This window comes from Podarcis bocagei, assembly GCF_964188305.1.
Source record: "Podarcis bocagei genome assembly, chromosome: 7".
In the NCBI taxonomy this organism is placed as follows: Eukaryota; Metazoa; Chordata; class Lepidosauria; order Squamata; family Lacertidae; genus Podarcis; species Podarcis bocagei.
The window spans coordinates 50,958,473-50,980,941 of NC_138132.1; the positions used below are offsets into that span (position 1 = coordinate 50,958,473).

The window sequence follows — 22,469 nt, forward strand, 5'->3', positions numbered from 1 at the left end:
TTCCGGGATTCCTTGGGGGAAACTATATTTTTAAAATGTGTATTGTGTATGCAGCCAAAAAGTACTCTACCACCCCCAAAATACCCTTTGCTCCTTTTGTGCTCTCCTCCCAAATATTCTCATGTAGCACCCCCACTGCAAGGGGACCAGCCTGCGATATTCTTGCTCAAATGAGCATAATGCTAATGTGGGGAGCCAATGCAAAATTAGGCTTGCCATACGTCAGGAAAATTCCTGACATGTCCTAGTGTTCGGGTGTAAAAATGGTATCATGGGGGAATTTTGCCGAATCGGCAAAATGTCAGGGAAAACCTAGATGTATGGCAACGCGATGGAAAAACCAGCGGAAACAGTTTCAAAAGCTCAGCAATGTTGGGGTTCAACTTTGCGGGTGTCAGGAATTTTACTTTTTGAAATATGGCAACCCTAGCAAAATCGTTAACAAGCAAGGCCCCAAAGGGTCTTTCGGATCGTCTTGCGAGCCCAAAGGTCGCGCTCGGGAAAAGCGACGAGCCTCCCTGCGCGCTGCCGGCCAATGGCAAAGCAGACGGAGAGCGCTGCTGGCAGCAGCTCCGCCCACTTCTGACCTCATCTGCCCCGGCTCCGGTGCTCTAACTCATCCGGTTCTGCCCGCTCTCTATTCTTCCCGTCCGGGCGGTGCTCCCTAGAGGAAAGGTTCCGGCCCAGCCATGGCCGCCTCGGCACCCGCCCTGGCAACCCCGGAGCCAGCGGCGAAGCCGCTACAGGGCGCCATGAAGCTGGCCAGGGGCGCCCTCGAGCTGGACGCCGGAGACCGGCCGCGGGTGAGACGGGATGGGGGAGGGGCGGCGAACAGCTCCCCTCCGGCTTTACAGGAGAGGGGAGGTTTTGCTCGGGTCGGAGTACATGTGAATGCGCATTCCGTGTTAGCTGCTGCTGGGGGTTTGGCGTGGCTTTGAAGAGAGGGGAGGAATTGAGGTGCCTTTGGATTCCCCAAGCCCCTCTCTGCCCGACGTCCACGGGCCCGGGTGGGGTGGGGCTCTTTCCTCTGCGGCGGACAAAGACCCTGCGGGGCATCCCGCTCCTTCTGCGCCAGCGGCCCATCCAGTGGTCAGCGCTGCCCAGCTCCCCACTTTCCTTGGCGTCCGGCCCCCTACCCTTGCTTCGGAAGCGCCCTTGCACACGCCTCGCATCGCTTCAAGCTCCGTAATGCAAATGCCGTCTGCGGCCGTTGCTTTGTTCCACGACTAGATTGCTGTCTTAAAAAACAACAACACAAAAACGATTATTCATGTGGTGCCTTCAGTGGGTTTCCTTTACTGGTTTCCTTAGGAGGATTTAAATGCACTAGGCTGGTGCCCTCCAGATGTTTTGGACTACAACTCCCATCAGCCTTTGTTAGGGGCTGATGGGAGCTGTAGTTCATAAGACGATCCTGTTGGATCAGACCAATGACCCATCTAGTCCAGCATCCTGTGGCCAACCAGATGCCTGTGGGAAAGTAGAGTCTGAGTTCAAGAACACTCTCAGCAAAGTGTTTTCTAGCAACTACTATTCAAGAACATAGCTGCCTCCAACCGTGGAATTCAAAACATCTGGAGGGTACCATGTTGGATCAAGCTAGGCCTTGCCCTTTCACGAACACTCATTTATTTGGCTTCAAGTTAGGATTAGAGCCTGCCGCACCCCTTTCAGGGCCAAGAGTAGCATTTCTTTGTGGCCAACTTTTCAGGGGTTGCATGTCAGAGGTGGGCATGGCCAGAGGCAAAACTGAGCAGAGCAACAGATGTGGCGTAATTACATTAAATGTTCCTGTAAATGGTGCTCGCTTCGGCAGCACATATACTAAAATTGGAACGATACAGAGAAGATTAGCATGGCCCCTGCGCAAGGATGACACGCAAATTCGTGAAGCGTTCCATATTTTTTTATAATAAAATACTAGAAAGACAAGGCATTTCTTTTAGGGTAAATTTTCTTGTCTGTTAACTGAACTACAATAAAAGCTGATGCTTTCTATCTTGCGGGGGGAAAAAAATGTTCCTGTAAATGGCCAATTGTCAAGAAAAGCCGACATGGCCACATTTTATTTCAAAAAAGGAAACTTCCCCCAAATGAGAAGCTTCCCCCAAATGGGATTGGTAAAAAAAAAAAATTGAAAGGCAAAGTCAAGATTCAATTCAAAGATTCAAATCATTCCAAAACGCTTGGGAGATGTTTAAAAACATAATATTAGAAATTCCACTGGAGATCAGGAAGGTACCACGAGGTCCAAGAAGATGCCAGTGCTGTTACAGGCAAGGAGGCTTCCTTTAAAAAGTGGAAGTCTTGTCCAAATGAAGGGAACAAAAAAAGCACAAACCTTTGCACAAAAAGTGGCTGCAGACAGCAAGGAATGCTGAATATATATATTGAGCACATTGCTAAAAACATTAAGACAACTACAAAGTAGTTCTTTAAATGTATTAGTAGCAGGAGACTTTCTTGGCAGGTGGTTGGTCCCTTTGGCACACGAGGAAGTCAAAGGTGTGCTAAAGGAGAAGAAATTGCAGAGAAAGCAAATGAGATGTGGGTCTTGTCTTCACTATGGAAGATATAGGGCAGACCCCATGGCCTGAACTAACTTCTGTAAGAGGGGAGTATGAGAAACTGAGGCAGATACCGGTGACAAGAGATGAACTTGTAGGCCTAAGAGGCAAAATAAAAATTATTGCGTTTGAATCCTGCTTGCAGGTTTCCATAGGCATCTGGTTGGCCACTGTGAGAATCGGATGCTAATCTAGATGGATCTTTGGCCTGATCCAGCAGGCTCTTCTTATATTATTACCTCTGCTCTATAGCACCCCAAGTGGCAATATTTTCAGGGCTGACAATGCAAATAGCACACTGCCTGAGAGAGCTGTCACAGCATCCTCTGGGACAGGATTCTGACTTATGCTTCCCAAATTGTTGCACTGCAGACAAGCATCTGGGACTGGTCTTGAGGATAGGAAGAGGAGGAGCTGTGTACCGATACTGGGGACATGCCCTGCTGAACTGAATTTCTCTCCTGTCTCCCTCTGTTTGGCAGGAAGCCTACGTGGAATATCTGAAGAGCATCAGCTACATTTCCCAGGTCCTGTTGGAAGAGGCGGCAGCAGGCAATGGTGTGTCTAGGGTTGCAGCTTAAGTGGTTGCTCTGCTGGCTGGTTTATGTTTCTCATGGCTAGAAGGTGCCACTTCCCAAGGTGGCGATGGGCTCGTGTGGATTGCTGAGCCCTTAGGCTCTCTCCGTGGCTCTTAAGAATGGGTTCTACAGGAGACTAGGAGGACTGTTAGAAATAAGCAAACATGTCTGGATACTCAGGACCATAACAAATATTTGTAGAGGTCAGAGGCAACAAACAGTGTATTTGCTTAGGGAGTTGTGAACTCTGCTGTGCCCCACCCCACCAAGTTTTCCTACTAGTCAGTAACATCCCTCCTCTCCTGGATAGTGAAGCTGGCTGGACAAAACTGGGCAGATTTTATGGCTCCATCTGGCATGGAGCCTTCAGAATGTCAAAGTGGAGGGACTCTTGAGAAGGCCCTTTGTTAAGCTGCTGTTGGCTGGAGGCACATTGCCAATTGCTGCAGTTCTTGAGTGTGTTTGTGGAAGGCTTTGGGGCTGCTCTTTCCTGATGCGGTTCCTGCAAGATGGGCCAGTTGTTGTGGAACAAGTTTGGAGAACGTAGCCTTTCTGGCAAGATGGGGGCAGGGAAGGTGACCTTGTGGTTGATGATAGTGAGGATATTTGACTTCCAAATGTGATGGGGCTGAGGCATTGCACTTTTTCTGTCCTTCCCTTACAGCGGATGGAAACGACATGACACCCGACACTCCCAAGATGCTGAAAGTGGCAGAGCAGTGCCTGGAAAGAGCCAAAAGCAGCATTGCCAAAATCGGTGAAGGATGTTCCTCTCTCTCTCTCTCTCTCTCTCTCTCTCTCTCTCTCTCTCTCTCTCGCTTCATTTCTGTTATTAATTTTGTTGTTGTTAAAATGTGACTTTGGGCTGAAGTTCCAGGATGAAAGCTAAGGAGGGGGCTGCATGTTTAATATTCACATCAGTGAATTGTTCATAAATTGCATAACAAGTTATAACAGCTCATCACAAATCCTTCCAGGGATGGGCCAGGGAGGCTCTGTGGTTCCTTGCTTTGCCCAATGCTCAGCTGTTGTCTTTTCTCCCCGACATCAGGAAAAACTAAGCTGAAGCTGGCAGCAGCGGAGAGGATTTTGGGCCCTGCTCCTGTCTCCCGCCACCGCAGGGTCTTCTCGGATGAAGGCGGGAAGCTGTCGCCTTTCCTGCCTCCCGAGATGTTCCAGAAGCTGCAAATTACGGAAGTGCAGTGTGCGAAAAAGTAAGGGGAGCCTTCTTGATGGGCTGGTGGCTTGACTTGGGGGGTAAGGGAAGGGTGGTGGCTGAAGCTCCCAGCCTTCTGCTGGAGGTTCCTGGGATAACCGGTTCTGGGCTGAGAGTTTCCTCTGTTTCTGCTGACCCTTTGAAGCATTTCTGCTTCCTATGCAGGGAGCTCACCCCTCTGGAGGAGGCATCGCTGCAGAACCAGAAGCTGAAGGCCACCTACGAGGCTCGGCTGGCCCGCCTCAACCCCAGTCAAACCATGCAGAAGACATCGCTGGCAAGTGGGGCTTGTGGGTGCAGTGGGTGGCCTGGAGGATGGGTCCCAGTAGGGCTGAGTACAACACCCCACGCCACAATCCGATCTGGGGCCCCTTCTGGCACTTTGAATCCATCCTGGTCCTGCCCAGGACAATCTGGGGCCAAGCTGACCCACATCTGGGCCCTGAATTGATTTGGGGGTCAGCCCACATGTTTAATTAAACATGTGGTCTGAAGGAGGAAAAAGGAGGCGCTTCCTTCAGTCCTGCTGGGGGTTCTTCGCCAGAGTGTTCCCTGCAGGGAAGTGCTGGTGAAGCAGACTCCTGCAGAGAGCAGGACTGAACTTTCTGCTGACCAGCTGGTCAGTGGAGAGTTCAGCCCTGCTGGGTGCTGCTTTGCAAGCGGATTCCCTGCGGGGAAAGTGTTGGAAAAGCAAACCTTGAAGGGGCAGCCTGCCTCTCCTCCCTGCTCCCCACTGCCCAACTGCTTGCTTTTCAAGAGCCCTGGGAATGGAGCAGCATAGAGATTTGGGGAGTGGGGACCTCCTTGCACAGCCTTGAAAATGTAGCACTGGGTTGGTGGTGGAAGGGGAAGTTGCAGCTCCTCTTCCTGGCTGATCCCTAAGTGCAGCACAATGCAGAGCAGACCCCTACATTGTCCGTCTGGCTCCCCCACTCTGGCCATGACTGTGGGCTACTCCCCTGGAGGTGCTTAGTTGTCTTCTGGTATCCAGCAGGCTGTGCCTCTGCCATCTCCTGTTTTTTAAGAAGCTAATTTCAAGGGAACGACCCACCTGCCACCATAGCAATTTCCTAACAGTAGTGATGGTGGTGCAGTTGTGCATAATGAGTACACAACACCATCCATTGACAAATTGTACCAGCAGTGACAACATTCATGTGAAGCTCCAGGCTACAGAGGTGGGGGATTCGGGGCCCCCACAGTTTCTGTGCTTGCTTTGTGGAAGAAATGTTTTTGGTGTCCTTGTCCTTCTTCTTTCCCCACTCCTGGTCCAAACAGTTCTGTGAAGTGTAGCCTCAGTGCCATTTCTTTACCCTACAGACGCTTTCCCTTCAGCGCCAGATGATGGAGAACTTGGTGATTGCAAAAGCACGAGAAGAGACAGTATCCTTTTCTGGGGAAGATGCTTAATTGCTCTTCAACCATCCTTGGAGGTGACCAACTCAGGAGGCCATGACATTAAGAAGTTTGGCAGGGACAGGTCCTTGCAGGTTCTCAGATCTGTGAATGGGATTAAATCATACCTGCCTAATTTTTCAGGGGTAGCCAACCCTGATTCCCTCCAGGTGTTGACGACAACTCTCATAGAGACAGATGACTGACAGCAATGGTTCTCCAGGATTTCAGGCAGGAAGACTCTCCCAGTCCTACCTGGAGAAGCCACTGGGAATTAATCCTGGGACACCTTCTGCATGCAAAGATGCATTGCCTCCCTCGTCACTCCTAACTGCTGTCCGTGTTGGCTGGAGCTGAGTCCACAATACGCGGAGGGCACTGTCTAGACTTCCCCTGCCCTACTTATTCAGGGGCTCTACTCTGAGTGAAGGTCTGGGTTTTTGTGCGGGAGATGATGATTATTACTGGGAGATCAGCTTTTGCATCTCTGCTTTACTGAGATTGTCAAGGTGGGAGAAGAATGCTGGCAAACTGGAATGCCTCCAGGAGCGAGCTGCAGGGCAAACTGTAAAATGACAACTAGCTGGAGAAGTCTGGGTGCAGAGAAGGAGGAGGTGGCTGTTCCTGGGCCTAAGGGTACGCAGAATAGTCCAAGCCTTGAAAAAGGAATTGGGAAGGTGAGCCACTTCTTGAGCAGAATGGCCAGAGAGTAAGCCAGGAAGCAGGGCTGGCCAGCTCTCACCAACTTGGTGCCCTCCAGCTGCTTTGGACTACAACTCACATGAAGCCTGAGGTCATGGACGCCACAGCACTGTTGGGATCGGGGAAGGAAGAAAGGGGAAGGAAAGGGTGGAGAGCTGAATTGTGGGAATGGGTTGGAGGAAGCAGGAACCTTCCCTTTCCACCCCAATTTCAGTCACATTGGAAGGGAGGGTTGCCATCTCTTCCCTCTTGACCTTCCTGCGAAGCAGAGAGCCTCAGTGGAAGCTGGGAAGGGCTTTAATCAGCCAAGGAAGGGGGCAGAATGACTGAACAGGAGTCAGAACCAGGCCCCTCCTACGCAGATGAGAGCAGACCCAGCTGCCCCTCGGAGCATGCACTTGCATTCTTGACCTTCCCTTGAGGCGAGAGCATCTCCTGAGTGTGCATGCCTTGGCTTTAAAAGTGTGGCAAGAGGGGCGGGCAAACTCATTGGGACATCTTTGTTGCTTACACTTGCTGCTGAACTTCTTGCCTTGCTCCTGAACTCCTGAATCATTACTTATGAGCCCTCATTCTCCTGCTGAGCCTTTCCTGCCACCTGCCTGAACAAAGCTCTCTTTCTTACGTTCAGGGAAGAACCTCTGCCTGCATATGTTGTGGGGGAGCCAGGTTGCCCAGCTAGCATCGCCGTACAGTGACAGGCCTGATGGGAGTTGTAGTCCAAAACAGCTGGAGGGCACCAAAGGCTGGCCAAGTCTAGTGTCACATCTCCCACAGTGAGCCAGGCAGATGCCTCTGGGAAGATCACAGTCAGGACCCAGAAGCAGCAGCCTCGCCTGTTTCTTTGTGTAGTGGTTAAGAGTGGTGGACTAGTAATCTGGCGAACCGGGTTTGATTCCCCGCTCCTCCACATGCAGCTGCTGGGTGGCCCTGAGCCAGTCACACTTCTCTGAAGTCTTTCAGCCTCACTCACCTCACAGAGTGTTTGTTGGGGGGGAGGAAGGGAAAGGGGATTGTTAGCCACTTTGAGACTCCTTCAGGTAGTGATAAAGCGGGATATCAAATCCGAACTCCTCTTCTTCTTCATACCCAGCAACTGAGATTTAGTGGCTCTGACCCTGTAGGTCAAATCCCACCCTTCTGTTAATAACCAGGGACAGACCATCACATTCTCCTCCATGGATTTGTCTTGCTAGTGGGTTGCAAACCTCTGCCCCTGATCTTCTTTTTTTAAAACTGAAAGCAGTTGGACAATCCTGCCATTGTCCTCGTGTCTTTCCCTGCCCCCTGTTCCAGGCTAGGCATGCACACTTCACCCAGACTCCCCTCCTTGGATTTACCCCCAACACTGTTTCCTTCTCTTGGTAGACTTTGGAATCTCCCCCCCACACACACACCGGGCACTTTGTATGGATGTCTGTGAGGTCAGATGCTGGTGGCTGGGCTCCGCTCTTCCCCTCCAGTGGCTCCCTTCTCCCCCAATTGACCAGGAGGACTGGAGTTACCGGATGCCTCCTATGTTTACCTGCCCGTGAGCTTGTGATGCTTGCAAATGGAGGAACAGGCCCCCTGTTGGCCTCTGGGGAGATGTGGTCACTCTGGCAGAGGCAGAGGAGGAGAGAGTGTTGCATTGTGAAACCTTAACTCTGCTTCCCTCCAGCTCCAGAGGAAGATGGAGGAGCGTCGGCTGCGGCTGCAGGAAGCAGCCAACAGGCGAGTCTGCCCTGTGGGGGCCAAGCAAAGCCTCCTTGTGCCCCCAGATCGTGGCTTGGAAAGGGAGGCCTGGGTGCTCTGCTCCCCCACTGACTCTGAGCCTTGTGCTTGCATCTCCTTAGGAGGTTTTCAAGCAATGCGGTGCTGACCCCAGAAGAGCAGGAGCAGAGGGCCATTTACGCCGCGATCCTGGAGTACGAGCAGGACCATGTACGTGCGAGGCCAGCAATGGGTGGTGCAGTTGGTTGCGACAGCACAAAACAGAGTGTCCTCTACCTGGTGCCTCTCAAGGTCCAGCTCTGAAAGGATCTGGTCCTTTACTGGAAAGGGCAGGGGTGACAGAGAGCCACCGTGGGGGGCCTGAGTCTGGAAATGGGGCAGAGTGGCTAAATCCACCAGCATTCTTGGTTGTGCTTGGAGGGATTTAAAGGGGAGAGCTTGTGCTTGGCATGCAGAAGGCCCCAGGTTCAGCTCCTGGGGTTGTATTTGGGGCTGGGAAAGGACCCGCTGCCTGGAAAAACCTGGAGAGCTGCTTCTGGTCAGTGTTGGCAATACTGAGCCGGGTTGACTTGGCCAAAGGCACCTTCCTGTGCTCTGTGCTAAGCCTTCTCTTTGCAAATCCAGAATCATAACAGGAAGGGAATCTAAGGTCCCTTAATGGGAAGTCTCCCCCCCCCTCACCCTGGCTGAAGGCCAGACTACTTATCCCCTTGCCTAGGCGGGTCAGGCCCCTGAGGGACATCCCCCCCAGCACAGACACAGCAGAGAGGGGGGGAATGGAGGCATCAACCAGCACCATGTTTGCAGCTTTTGGTGTTTGCCAGACGGGAATTGGGGACTGTTCTGCAAGTGGAAAGGGTGGCTGACACGAGGCAATGGTGTTCTCTGCTCCCACAGGAGTGGCCAAGGTTGTGGAAAGCCCAGCTGAGGAAGAGCCCCAACGATCTGTCCCTGGTGCCCAAGCTCATCTCCCACCTCCTCAGGTAAGGAGCAAATGGCTGTAACCTGTGTGGGCTTTGCTAGGAGGCCTTGGGCAGGAGAAATTACTGCAGTGTGTAATGTGTGAGACTGCCTCTGAAGATGGTACAGAAACTTCAGCTGGTGCAGAATTTGGTGGGCAGGTTGCTCACTGGGACAACATGGTTTGAGCATATAATGCCAATCCTGACCCAACTACACTGGCTGCCAGTCAGTTTCCAGGCCTAATTCAAAGTGCTGGTTTTGACCTATAAAACCTTAAACAGCTCAGGACCACAATACCTCAAGGACTACCTCTCTCCATATGAACCTACCCAGACCCCAAGATCCCCTTCTTAGGCCCTTCGTGTACATCCTCTCTGAGAGGTCCAAAGGGTGGCAACACAAGAACGGGCCTTCTCTGCAGTGGCTCCGTGCTTGTGGAATACTCTCCTCAGGGAGATTCACCTGACAACTCCATTACATATCTTTAGGTGCCGGGGTGGCAACACGAGCACGGGCCTTCTCTGCAGTGGCTCCGTGCTTGTGGAATACTCTCCCCAGGGAGATTTGCCTGGCGTCTTCATTTTACACCTTTAGGCGCCAGGCAAAAACATTCCTTTTCTCTCAGGTCTTTGGCTAATTAAACAATCTGTGGCCTTTTAAACTGTGTTTGGCAGGTGGGGGGGTATTGTTTTCATTTGTCACTATGTCTGTATTCTTGTGTTTTTACATTGCATTTTTGGATGATAGTTTTATTAGTTTTCAATTTCAATCCAATAATAGCCTCATTATAACAATATCAATTTATAATATAATTACTAATGCCAATTGTTCAAATACTGAATTATATAATTTAGATAAGGTGGCCCCCTTCATACTAGAATTGATGGTTTGATGATATTTTGTGTGTGTGTGTTCCAAAATCTTATTACTTTCAATTACATTCTGGTCATAATAATAATAATCCCTTATACAACAACTGTAATATTTACATTGTAAACTGCTCTGTGACCCTCTGATGAAAGGTGGTATAGAAATTTAATAAATGATATTTTTTAAATGGTGGTAGATTATTGTGGCCCAAGCAGGGGTGGTGGCTTTGAGGCTGCCTGTGAGTGCCCTTCTCAGCATTGCCCATGCTCCTGCCCTAAGAGACAGCAAGGGAAAAACATTCATCAGCTGCTGGGGAACTCCCTGCCCTGTGACTGTCTTCAGACAAGTCATTGCCTGAGCATCTGTCAGAAGCTTTGGAAGGACTTTTCAGGAATGACTTATGAGGTGCATAGTTAAGTTGTTGTGTAACCTGGATTTTCAGTCAGCTAATATTTTGGCTTCTAGCACATAATCAGACATCTGCTCTCCTCCCAATATGCCTTGCAGAATCGTTGTGGAAATAAATCTGGGGCACCCTGAGCTCCTTGGAGGAAAGCTGGAGAAATATAGGCAGAGTTGCCACCACCTAACTTCTACCGAGAGTAGACCCACTGAAATTAATAGACCTAACACAGTAATGCCCATTAATTTCAGTGGATCTGCGCTGAGCTTCGCTAACAGTAGATACAACACAAATCATTTTGGTTGGCTGTGCATGCTTACTTGCTTCCAAATGAACTTGCCAACAGTGGTGGAAGAGCATCTGGGGGGGGGGCAGAGGTTGGTGGGCTCCCACTCCCCTCTGCCCCAGCATCTGGCATGGCCAATGGTCAGGACTGAATGGAACTGGAGTCCAGCAACATCTGGAGGCCCCCACAGATCTTCCCTGCCCCTGCTGTGTCAAGGGTGCTGCTGCAAATCTCTTACACCCACAGACCCCAAACCTTTCAGGAGGCAGCTGCTGCAAAGCTTAGATAAACAAAGGTAAGGACGTGACCCTGCACAGACTCCCCTGAGGTCATCCCTCCTCTCGCCTGAGGGTCTTGTGTTCATTTTATGCTGTCATGAGATCTAGGAACCTTAAACCCTTCTCAGTTATAGCCCATGTCAGCTCTTGGGCAGCTGATGTCTCTGCACCTGTTGGTCAAAGGTGGCCTCCTTGTTTTGTTCTGCCCCAAGAGAGCGAGAGAGAAAGTGGTGCAGCCCCCAAAGGGAATGGGTCCGTGGGTGCAGGTCCTTCCTGCCATGATTCTCTAACAAGTCCCTTGTTTCCTTGCCTCCAGCTTTGCGGATCACCCCATCTGCCAGCTGCTGCGGAAGCTGCAGTGCTCGGCCTACAGCCGCGTCTATCCACTTGTGAGCTGGGGCAGAGCAGACGCTCGAGCTGTTGGAAAGGTCTCCCGAGGCCTTTCCCTCTCCTCCTCTCTGGACGCCGAGGCCTTCCTCTCGCCAGCCCCCGAGGGACGGAGGCTGCGGTCCTCCCAAAGCATGCACTCCATGTTCTCCGTCCAGGAAAACAACAAGCTCAACCTGCGGCACAGCGTTTCCAGCAGCCCCCTCATCGAGGACCCCAGCCTGAGCACCCCGGAGCGGAGCCTGCCTCGTGAGGAGCCAGCACCTGCCCTGGCAGAGAAGGAGAGTTCCTTCGAAGACCTGGAGCAGTTCTTGTCTGCCTCCGAAGCCTGGCCTTCAGGGCCCCTGAGAGAGCCCCAGGGCCCACCGGCCGGGAGGAAGCTGTCGAGCCAGCAAGAGCAGCTCAAAGCAGTCGTGAAGGACATTCACAACTCTATTGGTGAGAGCAGCTTAATTTGTTTGCAAGAATGAAAGAGCCTTTTGCATTTATTACGGAGTAAGGCTTTTGTGTGTTAGGTGTCCGTTTCGTCCAATGCATGCAGTTTTGTCTCGTGTTGCGAACACATATTATATAGATTGAGGCTGTAAAAAGCAAAGTAAGAGGGAAATGAAACACAGAGCAAATCAGCAGTGGTGGTTCACAAATCTGTTTTGGACGATGCAGACATCCTGGCATCAGTACACCAGTTAACACTCATAACTTTAAAAATAAATCCTGTCTCTTGGTTCAGGTTTTTTTTAACGTAGAATACCTTCTATCTATAAGCTCAGAGCAGCTTACAAAAGATTTTCACAATAAAAACCACCACCAAGTCTTTTGCATCGGACACAGGGCAGGCGGCCATGGCAGGGAGGGGTGACCACTGACCTGGGGGGGGGGAGAGGAGTGCTGTGAAAGTAGTAAAGATGTGCCAAATCCTACAAAGTTGCAATGGACAAGTATGTGAGAATTCAAAGTCGAGGATTTGCCTTCAGCTTTACCCACCCGCTTCATCATGCTCTTTTGATTTTTTAAAAATCAAAACCAGCAAGCGAACCTTGGGACGCTATCCTGTCTCTGCCGAGAACATCAGCAGAGCCCCGCAAGTCCTCTTCTGAAACCATCCAAGCAAGCGGGCACCATCCCCACGTCCTGTGTTGGCAGATTCCATCAATCAGCCTCCCCGCTCTGCCTAGCCTATTGCCTACCAGTTGTTTTGGACTAAAACTCCCATCAGCCCCAGCATCATATGACCATACTGACAGGGGCTGATGGGAGTCGTAGTCCAAAACAGATGAAGGGCACTGAGTTGTCGAAGGCTGCTTTGAAAGATTCATCTTCTGTGGCTCCCTGGGCACCACCAGAAGGGGGCAGCACTGCCTCCTTGGAATCCTTGTCTCCGAAGGCTGTAAGGTTGCTGACTCTGTACCTTTCCCCTTAAAAGGGGCTTCCTGCAGTCTTGACCTCCACCATCTCGCTTTCATTAGCTTACTGGTACACAGAACCTACAGTCTTGGGTGGGAGAATAGAGAAAAATCCACACACATGTGCTGAAAATGTTGGTTCACTGGTGGCTGTTGCCCATTGGGACAGGAGGCAGGGAGACCGATAGAATGCCAGAGCCAGGAAGCTTCCTCCTTCTACACAGGCAAGACTTGAGATGGAGCAGGAGGAACCTGCCAGCCAGTTCACACAGGCAGGAGCTGGCTGAGGGCAGACAGAGGTTTTTGGGGCAGTGCCCCATATGGTGCCCCCCAATGTTTTGGGGTTTTTTTAGAGCTTAGCAATATATATATATATATACATATATATATATATATATATATATATATATAATAAAATGGATATGGATTTGCTGCTACACATAACAGGATCTCATTTCCTTGCATTATTCTGATATTTGGTATTTGCCTTGCATGCAGAAGGTCCCAGGTTCAATCCCCAGTATCATCTCCAGCTAGGGCTGGGAGAGACCCCTGCCTGAAATCATGGAGAGCCAATCAGTCTGTAGGATACTGAGCTACATGGACCAATGGTCTGACTTGGTATAAGGCAGCTTCTTGCGTTCCTGTAATCTAAGTTAGCAAAAAGAGAACAATAAAATAGGAGAGTGTGGAGTGCAATGTAAGAAAGTTCTGACTTTCCCCATGAGTGCTATTATTATTATTATTCCCAAATGTCAATTTTTAAAAGAAAAATCATTATTTTTAGTGCCCCTGCTTTGCTGGTGTCCCAGGGGCGTGCTCAGTCTGCCTTATTGGCTAATTGAGCGCTTCCTTACAGGACCGGCCTTCACTGTGTTGGTTTCATTTGCTCACCGCCCTGTCAGTCCACCTCCTGGGCTGCCTTGTGGAAGTGCCCTGCGCCAGTTGCTCTCTGGAGCCTTTCTGGCTTGCTCTGCCTGAATTGTTTCTCTCCCCAGACAGGCTGCTCTCCCTGACTTTGCTGGCCTTTGAGGGCCTGAACACAGCAGCCTCCAAGGACCAGTGTGTGGCACGTTTGGAGGAGGCCTTCTTTGCCCCACTCTGGGGGCCTCTCCTGGCTGTGTACAGGTAAGGGGGCCATGCCTTTTCTGGCAGAGATCCTCGTGGCGGGACTTTTCGCAGCACAGCAGGTGGGGCGAGAACCACCAGTTGAAAAGCCCTGCCTTGTGGACAGTTGCTTCCACTCGGGGGCCTGTGAGTTTGGGAAACCCCACAACATCCATTCAGGCTGTTCCTTTCTCTCTCCCTTTGCCCCCCACCCCACATCCACACAGGAATGTCTACAAAGCCCGGGAATCAGCCCTTTCCAAGATCATGGAGCTGCAGAGAAATACGCCCCCCTCTGAAATGGGGATCTCTTCCAAGCTGCTCCCCCAGGGGAACACCACCTGGGGCATTGGATCCTACCCATACTGCGCCGCTGTGCAGGAGCTGATGCTGATTCCTCTGGGCAGCTGCCCTCAGAAGAAGCTGGAATGCATAGGTGAGGCTACCTGATGCAAATGAGGTGCTGAGCACCCAAGCACTGGAGACCTGTGCAGAATCCAGAACCATTGGTTCATTAAACACTTGGCAGACTACATGTCTGTCTATCTAGAGTGCTGGTGGGGAAGAAACCTAGGAACAGAGACGGGCCTTTGGCCCATCCAGCTTCATGCTGTCTTACACTGACTGGCAACAGTTCTCCAGAGTTTTAGGAAGGGAATACTCCCCCATTGGGGACTGAATCCGAGTATCACAGCGCTCTCCCCTCCTGTGGTTTCCAGTGACTGGCCTGCGGAAGCATCACTGCCTCCAGCCATGGAGACAGAGCACAGCTTTTGTGGCTAGTAGCCACTGAGAGCCCTCTCCTCTACAAATCAGTCCATTCCTCTTTTTAAAGCCGTCTAAGTTGGTGAGCTGCATGAACTTGATAACTGACTTTGTATTGTGTTCCTATGGCACCTCTTTTTTTTTTTTTTTTAAAAAGATATTTATTGCAAATTTTAAACAAAGAATCACCAAACATATAAAATACCATCACCAAAATATAACAAACAAAAGAGAACAGAGAAAAACAGAAGAATAAACATAGAACAGAAAAAATACAACGAAAACAACTTTCCAAAAATCATCTTTCCAAGCTTTTGGACTTCCTCACATCTCCCTTTTCCTGCGTTCTCAGTAATAAACTTGTAAGCAGCAATTTATTGCCTTATTTCAGTTCTTATTTTGTAATTCTCAAATATTATGTCTCAGACTTTAAATATTTTTATCAAATACTTAACTGCTTAGTTTAAACATAATATTGCTTCCAATTTCATCTTTTTCTTAAACATCACTTATTCTCATATATCTTTCAACTAAATTGCTGATGCCATGTTGTTTTCTATCGTGCATTTTCTTAACATTCATACAGCTTATAATGGTTTTGTAGATAGTCCTTAAACTTTTTCCAGTCCTCTTCCACATCCTATGGCACCTCTTTTTAACACGCCCACTGTCTTTTGGCTGCCGTTCCCTGCAGTGCGGACGTTGCGTGTCATCTGTGAATGTGCTGAGGAGTACTGTGGGGGCCGGGAGGGCCGGCCCCAGCCGGCATCGTCTGCCATGTAAGTACTGCAGCCCAAGTCCTTCCTATGGGGAGAAGCAGGCAGAAACCGAGCCCTGGGTTGGCCCTGGGTGGCAAGAGGCTTCCTCTGTCTTGGAGCCTGCCCCTTCCTCGAGGCGTGGGCTGCTGCTGCTTCCTTCGTTCCTTTGCACAGGCCCTCCCCTCCTCTGCTGTCTGGAGCTCCCGGTGCTGCCATTGACTCACTCTCGCTGGCTCCAGGCTTTCCGCTGCCCAGACACGCATCCAGCAAGGGGGCTCGGCCGTGATGGATCCCTTCCGACAGCGGGGCTCCCCGCTGTGCCCAGCCTGAGTGCCGGTCCCCGCGCCTGTGGACCGAGCCCGAGTCTGCCAATTAAGGAGCTTGGATCTGTCAGAGGGACTTAGCCCGCGAGCTGCAGAAGGGCAGCGGGGAGGGGGGGAGGGGGGAGCGGCTTCCCAGCCAAGCAGCGCTTAGCCAGGCAAAGGGGGAGGGAGGACTGTCAAAAGAATTAAAGTGGGCGAGGGCAAGGCAGCCCAAGGGCTTCAGGGGCAGAGCTCCAGGCCAGGCAGGAGGGGCCCTGAGTCTTGGGACAAATCTGCCAGGCTCCCCGCTGAGCAAGGAGAAGGAATGCAAGGGAGGCTGGGGCCTGCCTCCAGGGATGCTTTGTCTCGCCTGTTCCCCACATTCCAGGGCTAGGCAAGTGGGGAGCTGCTTCCTCTCCCCTGGCTGACTTGCGTCAGAGCGCCTCCGACCACCGGCTGCTGGGGAAAGGGCCTGGCATCTGGGGAACAGCTGGCAAAGTGACCAGCCTCTCTCTCTCTCTCTCCCACAAGAGTTACAATTGTGCAAAAAAAAAAAATCTTCTTAGGTTGTATGAGTAGCTTGTTGGGTTGGCTTGCTTCCTTGCCCTCTTGGTCACACCCTTCCTCATTTCCACTCCACGGTGTTGTTTGCTAAAATGCATTCTAGTTTTTTTTAAAAGTTTGCTTTATTGTTTTCTTATAGAATTTTTATAGAATTGTAGAGTTGGAAGGGACCCTAGTCCAGCCGCCTACCATGCAGGAATCCCAGCTAAAATAGCAAAGCAAGAAGCAGTAGTAGAACAAAAGCCCAACTTTCCACGCTTTCCAAAGATGTGAGGTCGGATTGCATCCCTTAAGTTGTGCCAAATGCATTCTGTCCACCTTTAGCAAGGAGAAGCTGTGCCCATGAGCAGAGCCTTCTCTGCAGAGGCCCCCAGCAAGAAGGGCTGCCTTATCCATTCCCTGACAGGTGTCTTTCGACAAAGCCAAGGCCAGACAACTATGGGCTTGCAGGGCATTTCAGGGGACTCTCATGCATTCTGGAAATGCACTCCCCCCCCCCCCCGCAATGCTTTGGCCATCACTAGTGTGCTGGGTACTCCCTAGCTGCCTCTTGCTGAGCCAGACCAAGCACCTCTGGGCACTTCTTGTGCTAAAACTGCCACCTGTGGGACCCCTGAGCCAGCCCTCCCTGCAGTGTGGGCCACAAAGCTGATGTGGAATTTTGTCTTGCAGTGGTGCTGACGATCTCCTTCCCATCCTTTCCTACGTGGTCCTCAAGAGCAACCTGCCTCAGCTGGTCTCGGAGTGTGCTGCGCTGGAGGAGTTCATCCACGAAGGGTAGGCAGCAGGGAAGAAGCGCCTCTGTCGGCCACTGTGACAAGCAGGGGCTGACCTCTCTCTTGAAGAGAAGGCAGGCAGGCAAGCATATCAAAAGCATATCCCAGTTGAAACCTGCACTTAAATCTTAAGAGCCAGAGAACCAAGTTTGGAGCTCTCCTGGGCAAAATCCCCGTTGGAACTTTGCATCAGGCTTTGTAACCAGAAAAGATGTGGTTTGGGGTGTAATTTAATGGTTGGCTGATTCAGAAGTCATTTTGTCCATTCCTGTATGTTTTTTAGGTGCTAAATGCATACTCTGCAAGTCAGACCACTGGTCCAGCTAGCTCAGTGTTGTCTGCACAGACTGGCAGGGCAGTTCTCTACAGGTTTCAGATCATGCGTGTGTGTATAAATATTTTCTCAGCCCATCCTGCAGATGTTGAGGACTAAAGCTGCATGCAGAGTGAGTGCTCAGCCACTGAGAATAGTTGAGGGCATTTCCTGCCACAGCAGCTCCTAGTCACCGGGCATAGTTCTGTCCCCCATTCCCTGGGTGGTTTGGGATGGATTCCTTTGCTCCAGAGGGGATCTAGTGCCTCACTCCATCCCCTTCTCCAAATTTCTGGAGCCATGAGCCTTCACCCACAGGCCCACCCAAGGCAATACAATCTGGCTGGCGACAGACACAGACACCATTGCCTAAATCTGGCCGAGTCTAGCTCTGCCCACCCACAATCTCTGTGCCGCCCGCCTCCGCATGGGGAAGGAGTCCCTCCACCACCACCTCAGGCTGTCAGCTCTGCTTACACGGCCTGCCAGCTTTGGAGTCTGAGCAAGACGCAGCCAGCATGTGGGTGAAGCAGCCAAGGCATAATCAGACTGGACAGGTGCATGGGGATCGCGGCTCGGCTCTGGAGCCTCTCCTCTCCAATCTTGCTCTGTTTTGACTGGGAAATGTCCCCATTTCGAGCCCAGAGGCCTCCACAGATAACCCAGAAGCTGCCTAGTGGCCCGGTCACAGCCAGGCATGCAGCCAATTGCAAACTCCAAAAAGCTCTCTTTGTTTTTCTAACTTCTCTGTTTTCAGTAGATACTTCCGTGATTTGTTTTTTGTCCCTGGAGGGACCCAAAGCCTTTCTAGCTGAGCTTGTTCATTATCTGATTGACTGTCTTTTTGGTTTATGCTGTTTTGTCTCAAAAGACTGCAGGGATGAGCACTGAGAACAGCACCCAGCCAGCATAACTTTACCGCCATTGTCTCATTTCTGCTCTGTTTAAGCTTTGAACATTTGCCCTGAGTGCAAAAGAGATCTGGGTGACTCCAAAGCTTCCTCCAAGCATCTTAATTATGAATCCATCTTCCATCTTTTTTCCTCTCCTTAAAAAAGCATTGCTCTTTCCTGCTGCCTTCAGTAGACGAGTCCTGCAGGTGGCTGAGACTAAGATCGCCATCTAGTTCATCGTACCCTGTCCTGCAGTGACCAGCCAGACGTCCCCATGGGAAGCCCACACAGAGGAAAGAGAGGAGGAGAGTAGGCCTTCTTCCCTGAACATATCCAGCATTCAGAGCCAGACTGCCTCTGAACCTGGAGGCTCCACCTGGCCACCGTGGTTGACACAGCATCCTCCATGAAATTGGGCAGTGCATTCAGGACAGACAAAAGAAAGTACCTCTCCATGCAGTGCATGGTTATATTTGCTCCCACGTGAGGCAGTGATGGCCACCACGTTGTGGGGCTCCAAAAGAGGAATAGACCAATTCATAAAGGATGCGGCTTCTCCACACGATGGCTATGCTCTCCCTCCACTGTCAGAGCCATCTGCCTCTGAATGCCAGTTGCCAGAACCTCAGGAGAGGAGAGGGCTGTTGTGCTCAGGTTCAGGTTTCAGGCTTCCCATTGGGTGGCCTGGGGGTCACTGTGAGAACAGGATGCTGAACCTGATGGGCCATTGGCCTGATCCAGCAACAAGGCTCTTTTTTGTTGTTGTTGACACTTTCATTGTCTTTTCTCATATTACCTTATTTAGTCAAGAAACGCAAGAGACTGCAACAAGAATATAAAAACAAAACATTCATAGTTTGGTTCTCTTCATATGTTCATTTAAAGTCGCCCAATTCCATACATTAATGCAGGGTTCTTCCCCGTCCTGAGTTCTAATATGATGGGAGAGGAAAAAATTACATCTCATTTTCTTGCTTGCATACCCTCTACTACAGGTGTTGCCTGTTGGCTTTAAGGCCCTGAGAGTTTCAGCTTCTCCAGCCAGTCACTTGGACATTGCCATCTGCCTAATGTCTCTCCCTGCAGATGCTGAGCAGATCTTTCTCTGACACTCTCGTTTCCTTGCCAGGTATCTGATTGGCGAGGAGGGGTACTGCCTGACCTCCCTGCAGAGCGCCCTCTCCTACGTGGAATCCCTTCGCCGTCCCATCCTGCAGAAGTAGCTGAGCTCTGCCCTGGGGTGCCAAGGCGACGGCCTCCCCCTCTTTCCTTCTCCCTCGGGTGGGGACACTCCTGCCCTCCTTCTCCACTCTGCGAGGTGACAGCTTGCGTGTTCTCCAGAGGGGCCCAACTTCCCCCCTGCCTGCAGAAAACAAACCTGAGGAGGAGGAGTCCTCCTGCCCCTCCCTGGACTCTGTGCAATATTGGCAGGGGACGTCTTCATAGCCTTTTATATTAGCCTGAAATGTTGGAAGGGGGTCCCTGCCTTGCAGCGTGGACTGGATGTGGGAAGGGGGTGGTATCTGACACTACCCTGGCTTTGTGGGGGGGGGGTGCCTCTCCCGAGCCTCGATTTGCTGCTGACTTTCTGCCTGGATGCACTGCAGGGGACGACGAGAATCAGGCTGTTTCCCTTGGCTAAGGAGAATCCTCTGTCCCTCCCCCTCCCCAGATCCATTGTATTTGCTGCTGGGTCCAAGGAAGCCAAGCCCCTCTGCCCATCGCAATGCAGGAACTCCTTTTAGCGTCTGCAAGAGCAGTGATGGGCACCTGCCTAGGCCAGCATCTCCTGCCACTGCTTCCACCACCACCCGGCCTGCATGCTCCCTCTTGCATCCTTGCTTTTGCTACATGGGTGGTCTGTGGTGGGGAATCAGGAAAAAGGGGGCAGGGGGCAGAGAACCTGCTGGGATTCATACTGTGAGGTAAGAGAGGGGAGTCTGATGTTGTGTGTGTGTGTGAGAGAGAGAGACGTATGGATGTTACGTGCATGTATGCTTGGTGAAGCAGGGTAAGACTGGTTCTTATCCACTCCCACTCACTGAAATCATGGGATCGGTGCAGTTTTTAGAGGCTGTTTGCACTGCCTCCCAAGTGCATGGATTTCAGAAAGGAGTGATTGTGTGTGTGAGAGAGAGTGTTTGTGTGTGCATGTGTCAGAATTTGCACGATCTACTGAAGATAAGCTTTGGGCCAGAGTGGAAGCAAAGCCCTGGACCATGAGCATTTTGAGGCCTCTGGATGAATTTGCACAAAGGCCCTGCAGGTGTGTTGCCTGAGTTGCAGTTGAGCCACGCCCTGGCAGGACTTCCCTCTGCTACATTTTCCGGAGGAGTCAAACGGGACTTTGAGAAGGGAGGCCCTGTGATACCTGCCTGAGCCACACCTGTGCTGTAAGCCCTTCCAAGCTGGGGGGAGGTTTCGAAGAGCAGAATGGGGAGCAACGGGTCTGATGGGGGTGATCTTCCTCCTTCCTCCTACTGTTATTATTATTGTGAATATTTATTTATGATCACACTCCTCACTCTTTCCTCCAAGGAGCTCAAGCTGGCTTACGTGCTTCTTCCATGTGAGCCTCACAACAGCCCTGCGAGGTTGGCTAGCCCCTCTGCTGCAAAGACACATTGGCTGCTGTTAAAGGCAAGGAGCAGCGAACATTGTAAAGCAACAGGGGTCCAGCTGCTGCTGTTCATGCTCAGCGCTGCCTCCTCCTGCAGTGCCCCTGCCTGGCCAGCCATGACTCCTTGAGCCTAAATTGCTGGTTCCTTCCCTTTCCACTTGTCCAGCTTTGCTCTTGGTGGGCTGTAATAAACACACTGTCTTCTGGCTGCTCAGCAAGTCGTGTTTTTTTTGAAAGCGGGGAGGGAGCATTAACGGTTGGGTGGAGACATGCTTTTATGAGTTCTTCCCCTCCACTCAACATAGCATCAGTTTGGGGAATCATAAAGCCAGCTTGCCTGATCATCGGATGAATTTAGTTGGCCACACACTTTGGGGAGACGGCAATAGACCAGACCTACAGAGGAGCGGAGGGGTGATGGGCTGTTTGTGGCTCACTGGAGGTATTCTAAGCAGGGCCTATTTTCACCCCCTCCCACCTCTTTGCAGGAAGATGTGAAGACCAATCCCAGGCTCGTCAACAGTGTGCAACTTTTATCTTCTGTACTGCTCTTCCTCTCCCTGGATTAAACAGCACTGGGTTGGGGCAGGGGTTAGTGCCAATCTCCCAAGCCTGTTGCAGCTGCCCATGCAACCATGCTATGCTAACCACTTCCTCTTCCATGTGAGAGTTGTCGTGAGGATATGCCATTTCTGTGGAACCCAGCAAAGAGTGGGGAGAAAACTGAATTGGGGCATGTGGAGAGATCAGAGGGTGGTCCTGGCTTCAGCCCTGAGTTGTTGGGGACAGAGAGCCCAGCAGGGCTGAGAGAGAATATGCAAGGAGAAAGGGCAGTGTTCATCAACCTTGGGTCCTCCCTCAGGTGTTGGACTACAATTCCCATCATCCCTGCCTAAGCCGGCAGGGGATGATGGGTGTTGTAGTGCAACAAAAGCTGGGGACTCAAGTTTGAAGAGCACTGGTCTAGAGGAAGAGGAGGTGTAGGCGAGGTGTGTTTGGGGGTTCAGAGATGAAAAGTGGGCCAAAAGAGAGTTAAAACCCACTTGTTAAAATGGTAACAAAAGTTCTGTTGCATGCGCCCAAATCTCCAAGCAGCAAAAGACTCCAGGGGGTTCCTGTGCTTACCTAGGGTTCTGTTTCCTTTGAATGAAGGTCAGTGGAGGCTGCAGTGTTTTTCAGGAAATGTGGTTTTATTTAACACTCCAGCAGGTCTTGCTTCCCCATTTGGTTTCCAGAGAAGCCCCAAACCACAACTTTGGGTCCAACACAGAGCAAGACAAGCCTCTATGTCTCCAGCTTCCAATATCAGCCAAAACACACACCCAGCCCCACCCCACACCTTTCTCCCTCCTAGGATGACTTGGCATCCAGCCAGGTGAGGTGAGAAAAAGCCCACCCATTTGACTCTGGCATCAAGACAACCACTTTGGGCATGTAAATGGCAGTACTTAACTAGCCAGTTAAGGCCATTGCCTTAATGAAGGAGCTGTCACCTTTCTCTTACCCCACAGACACAGAATCACAGGTTTGGAATGGACCCATGGGTGTCATTCAGACTGAACCCCCCCCCCCAAAAAAAAACCCCTATAAGAGTTCTTTTCTGCAGCAAC

The 22,469-nt window shown here is 51.1% G+C and overlaps 1 protein-coding gene across 1 annotated transcript; it reads left to right on the plus strand.

Moving 5' to 3' along the window:
* Positions 1 to 588: 588 nt before the first annotated feature.
* On the plus strand, positions 589 to 21,073 carry VPS9D1 (VPS9 domain containing 1). The gene is made up of 15 exons (XM_081203765.1): positions 589 to 803; positions 3,050 to 3,125; positions 3,810 to 3,902; positions 4,197 to 4,359; positions 4,527 to 4,638; positions 5,682 to 5,744; positions 8,119 to 8,171; positions 8,294 to 8,381; positions 9,069 to 9,154; positions 11,288 to 11,796; positions 13,760 to 13,889; positions 14,096 to 14,304; positions 15,328 to 15,412; positions 16,930 to 17,034; positions 19,369 to 21,073. Exons 1-15 carry the CDS (start codon positions 690 to 692, stop codon positions 19,460 to 19,462), a joined length of 1,980 nt encoding a protein of 659 aa, XP_081059891.1. The 5' UTR covers positions 589 to 689; the 3' UTR covers positions 19,463 to 21,073.
* The last annotated feature ends 1,396 nt before the right edge of the window (positions 21,074 to 22,469 follow it).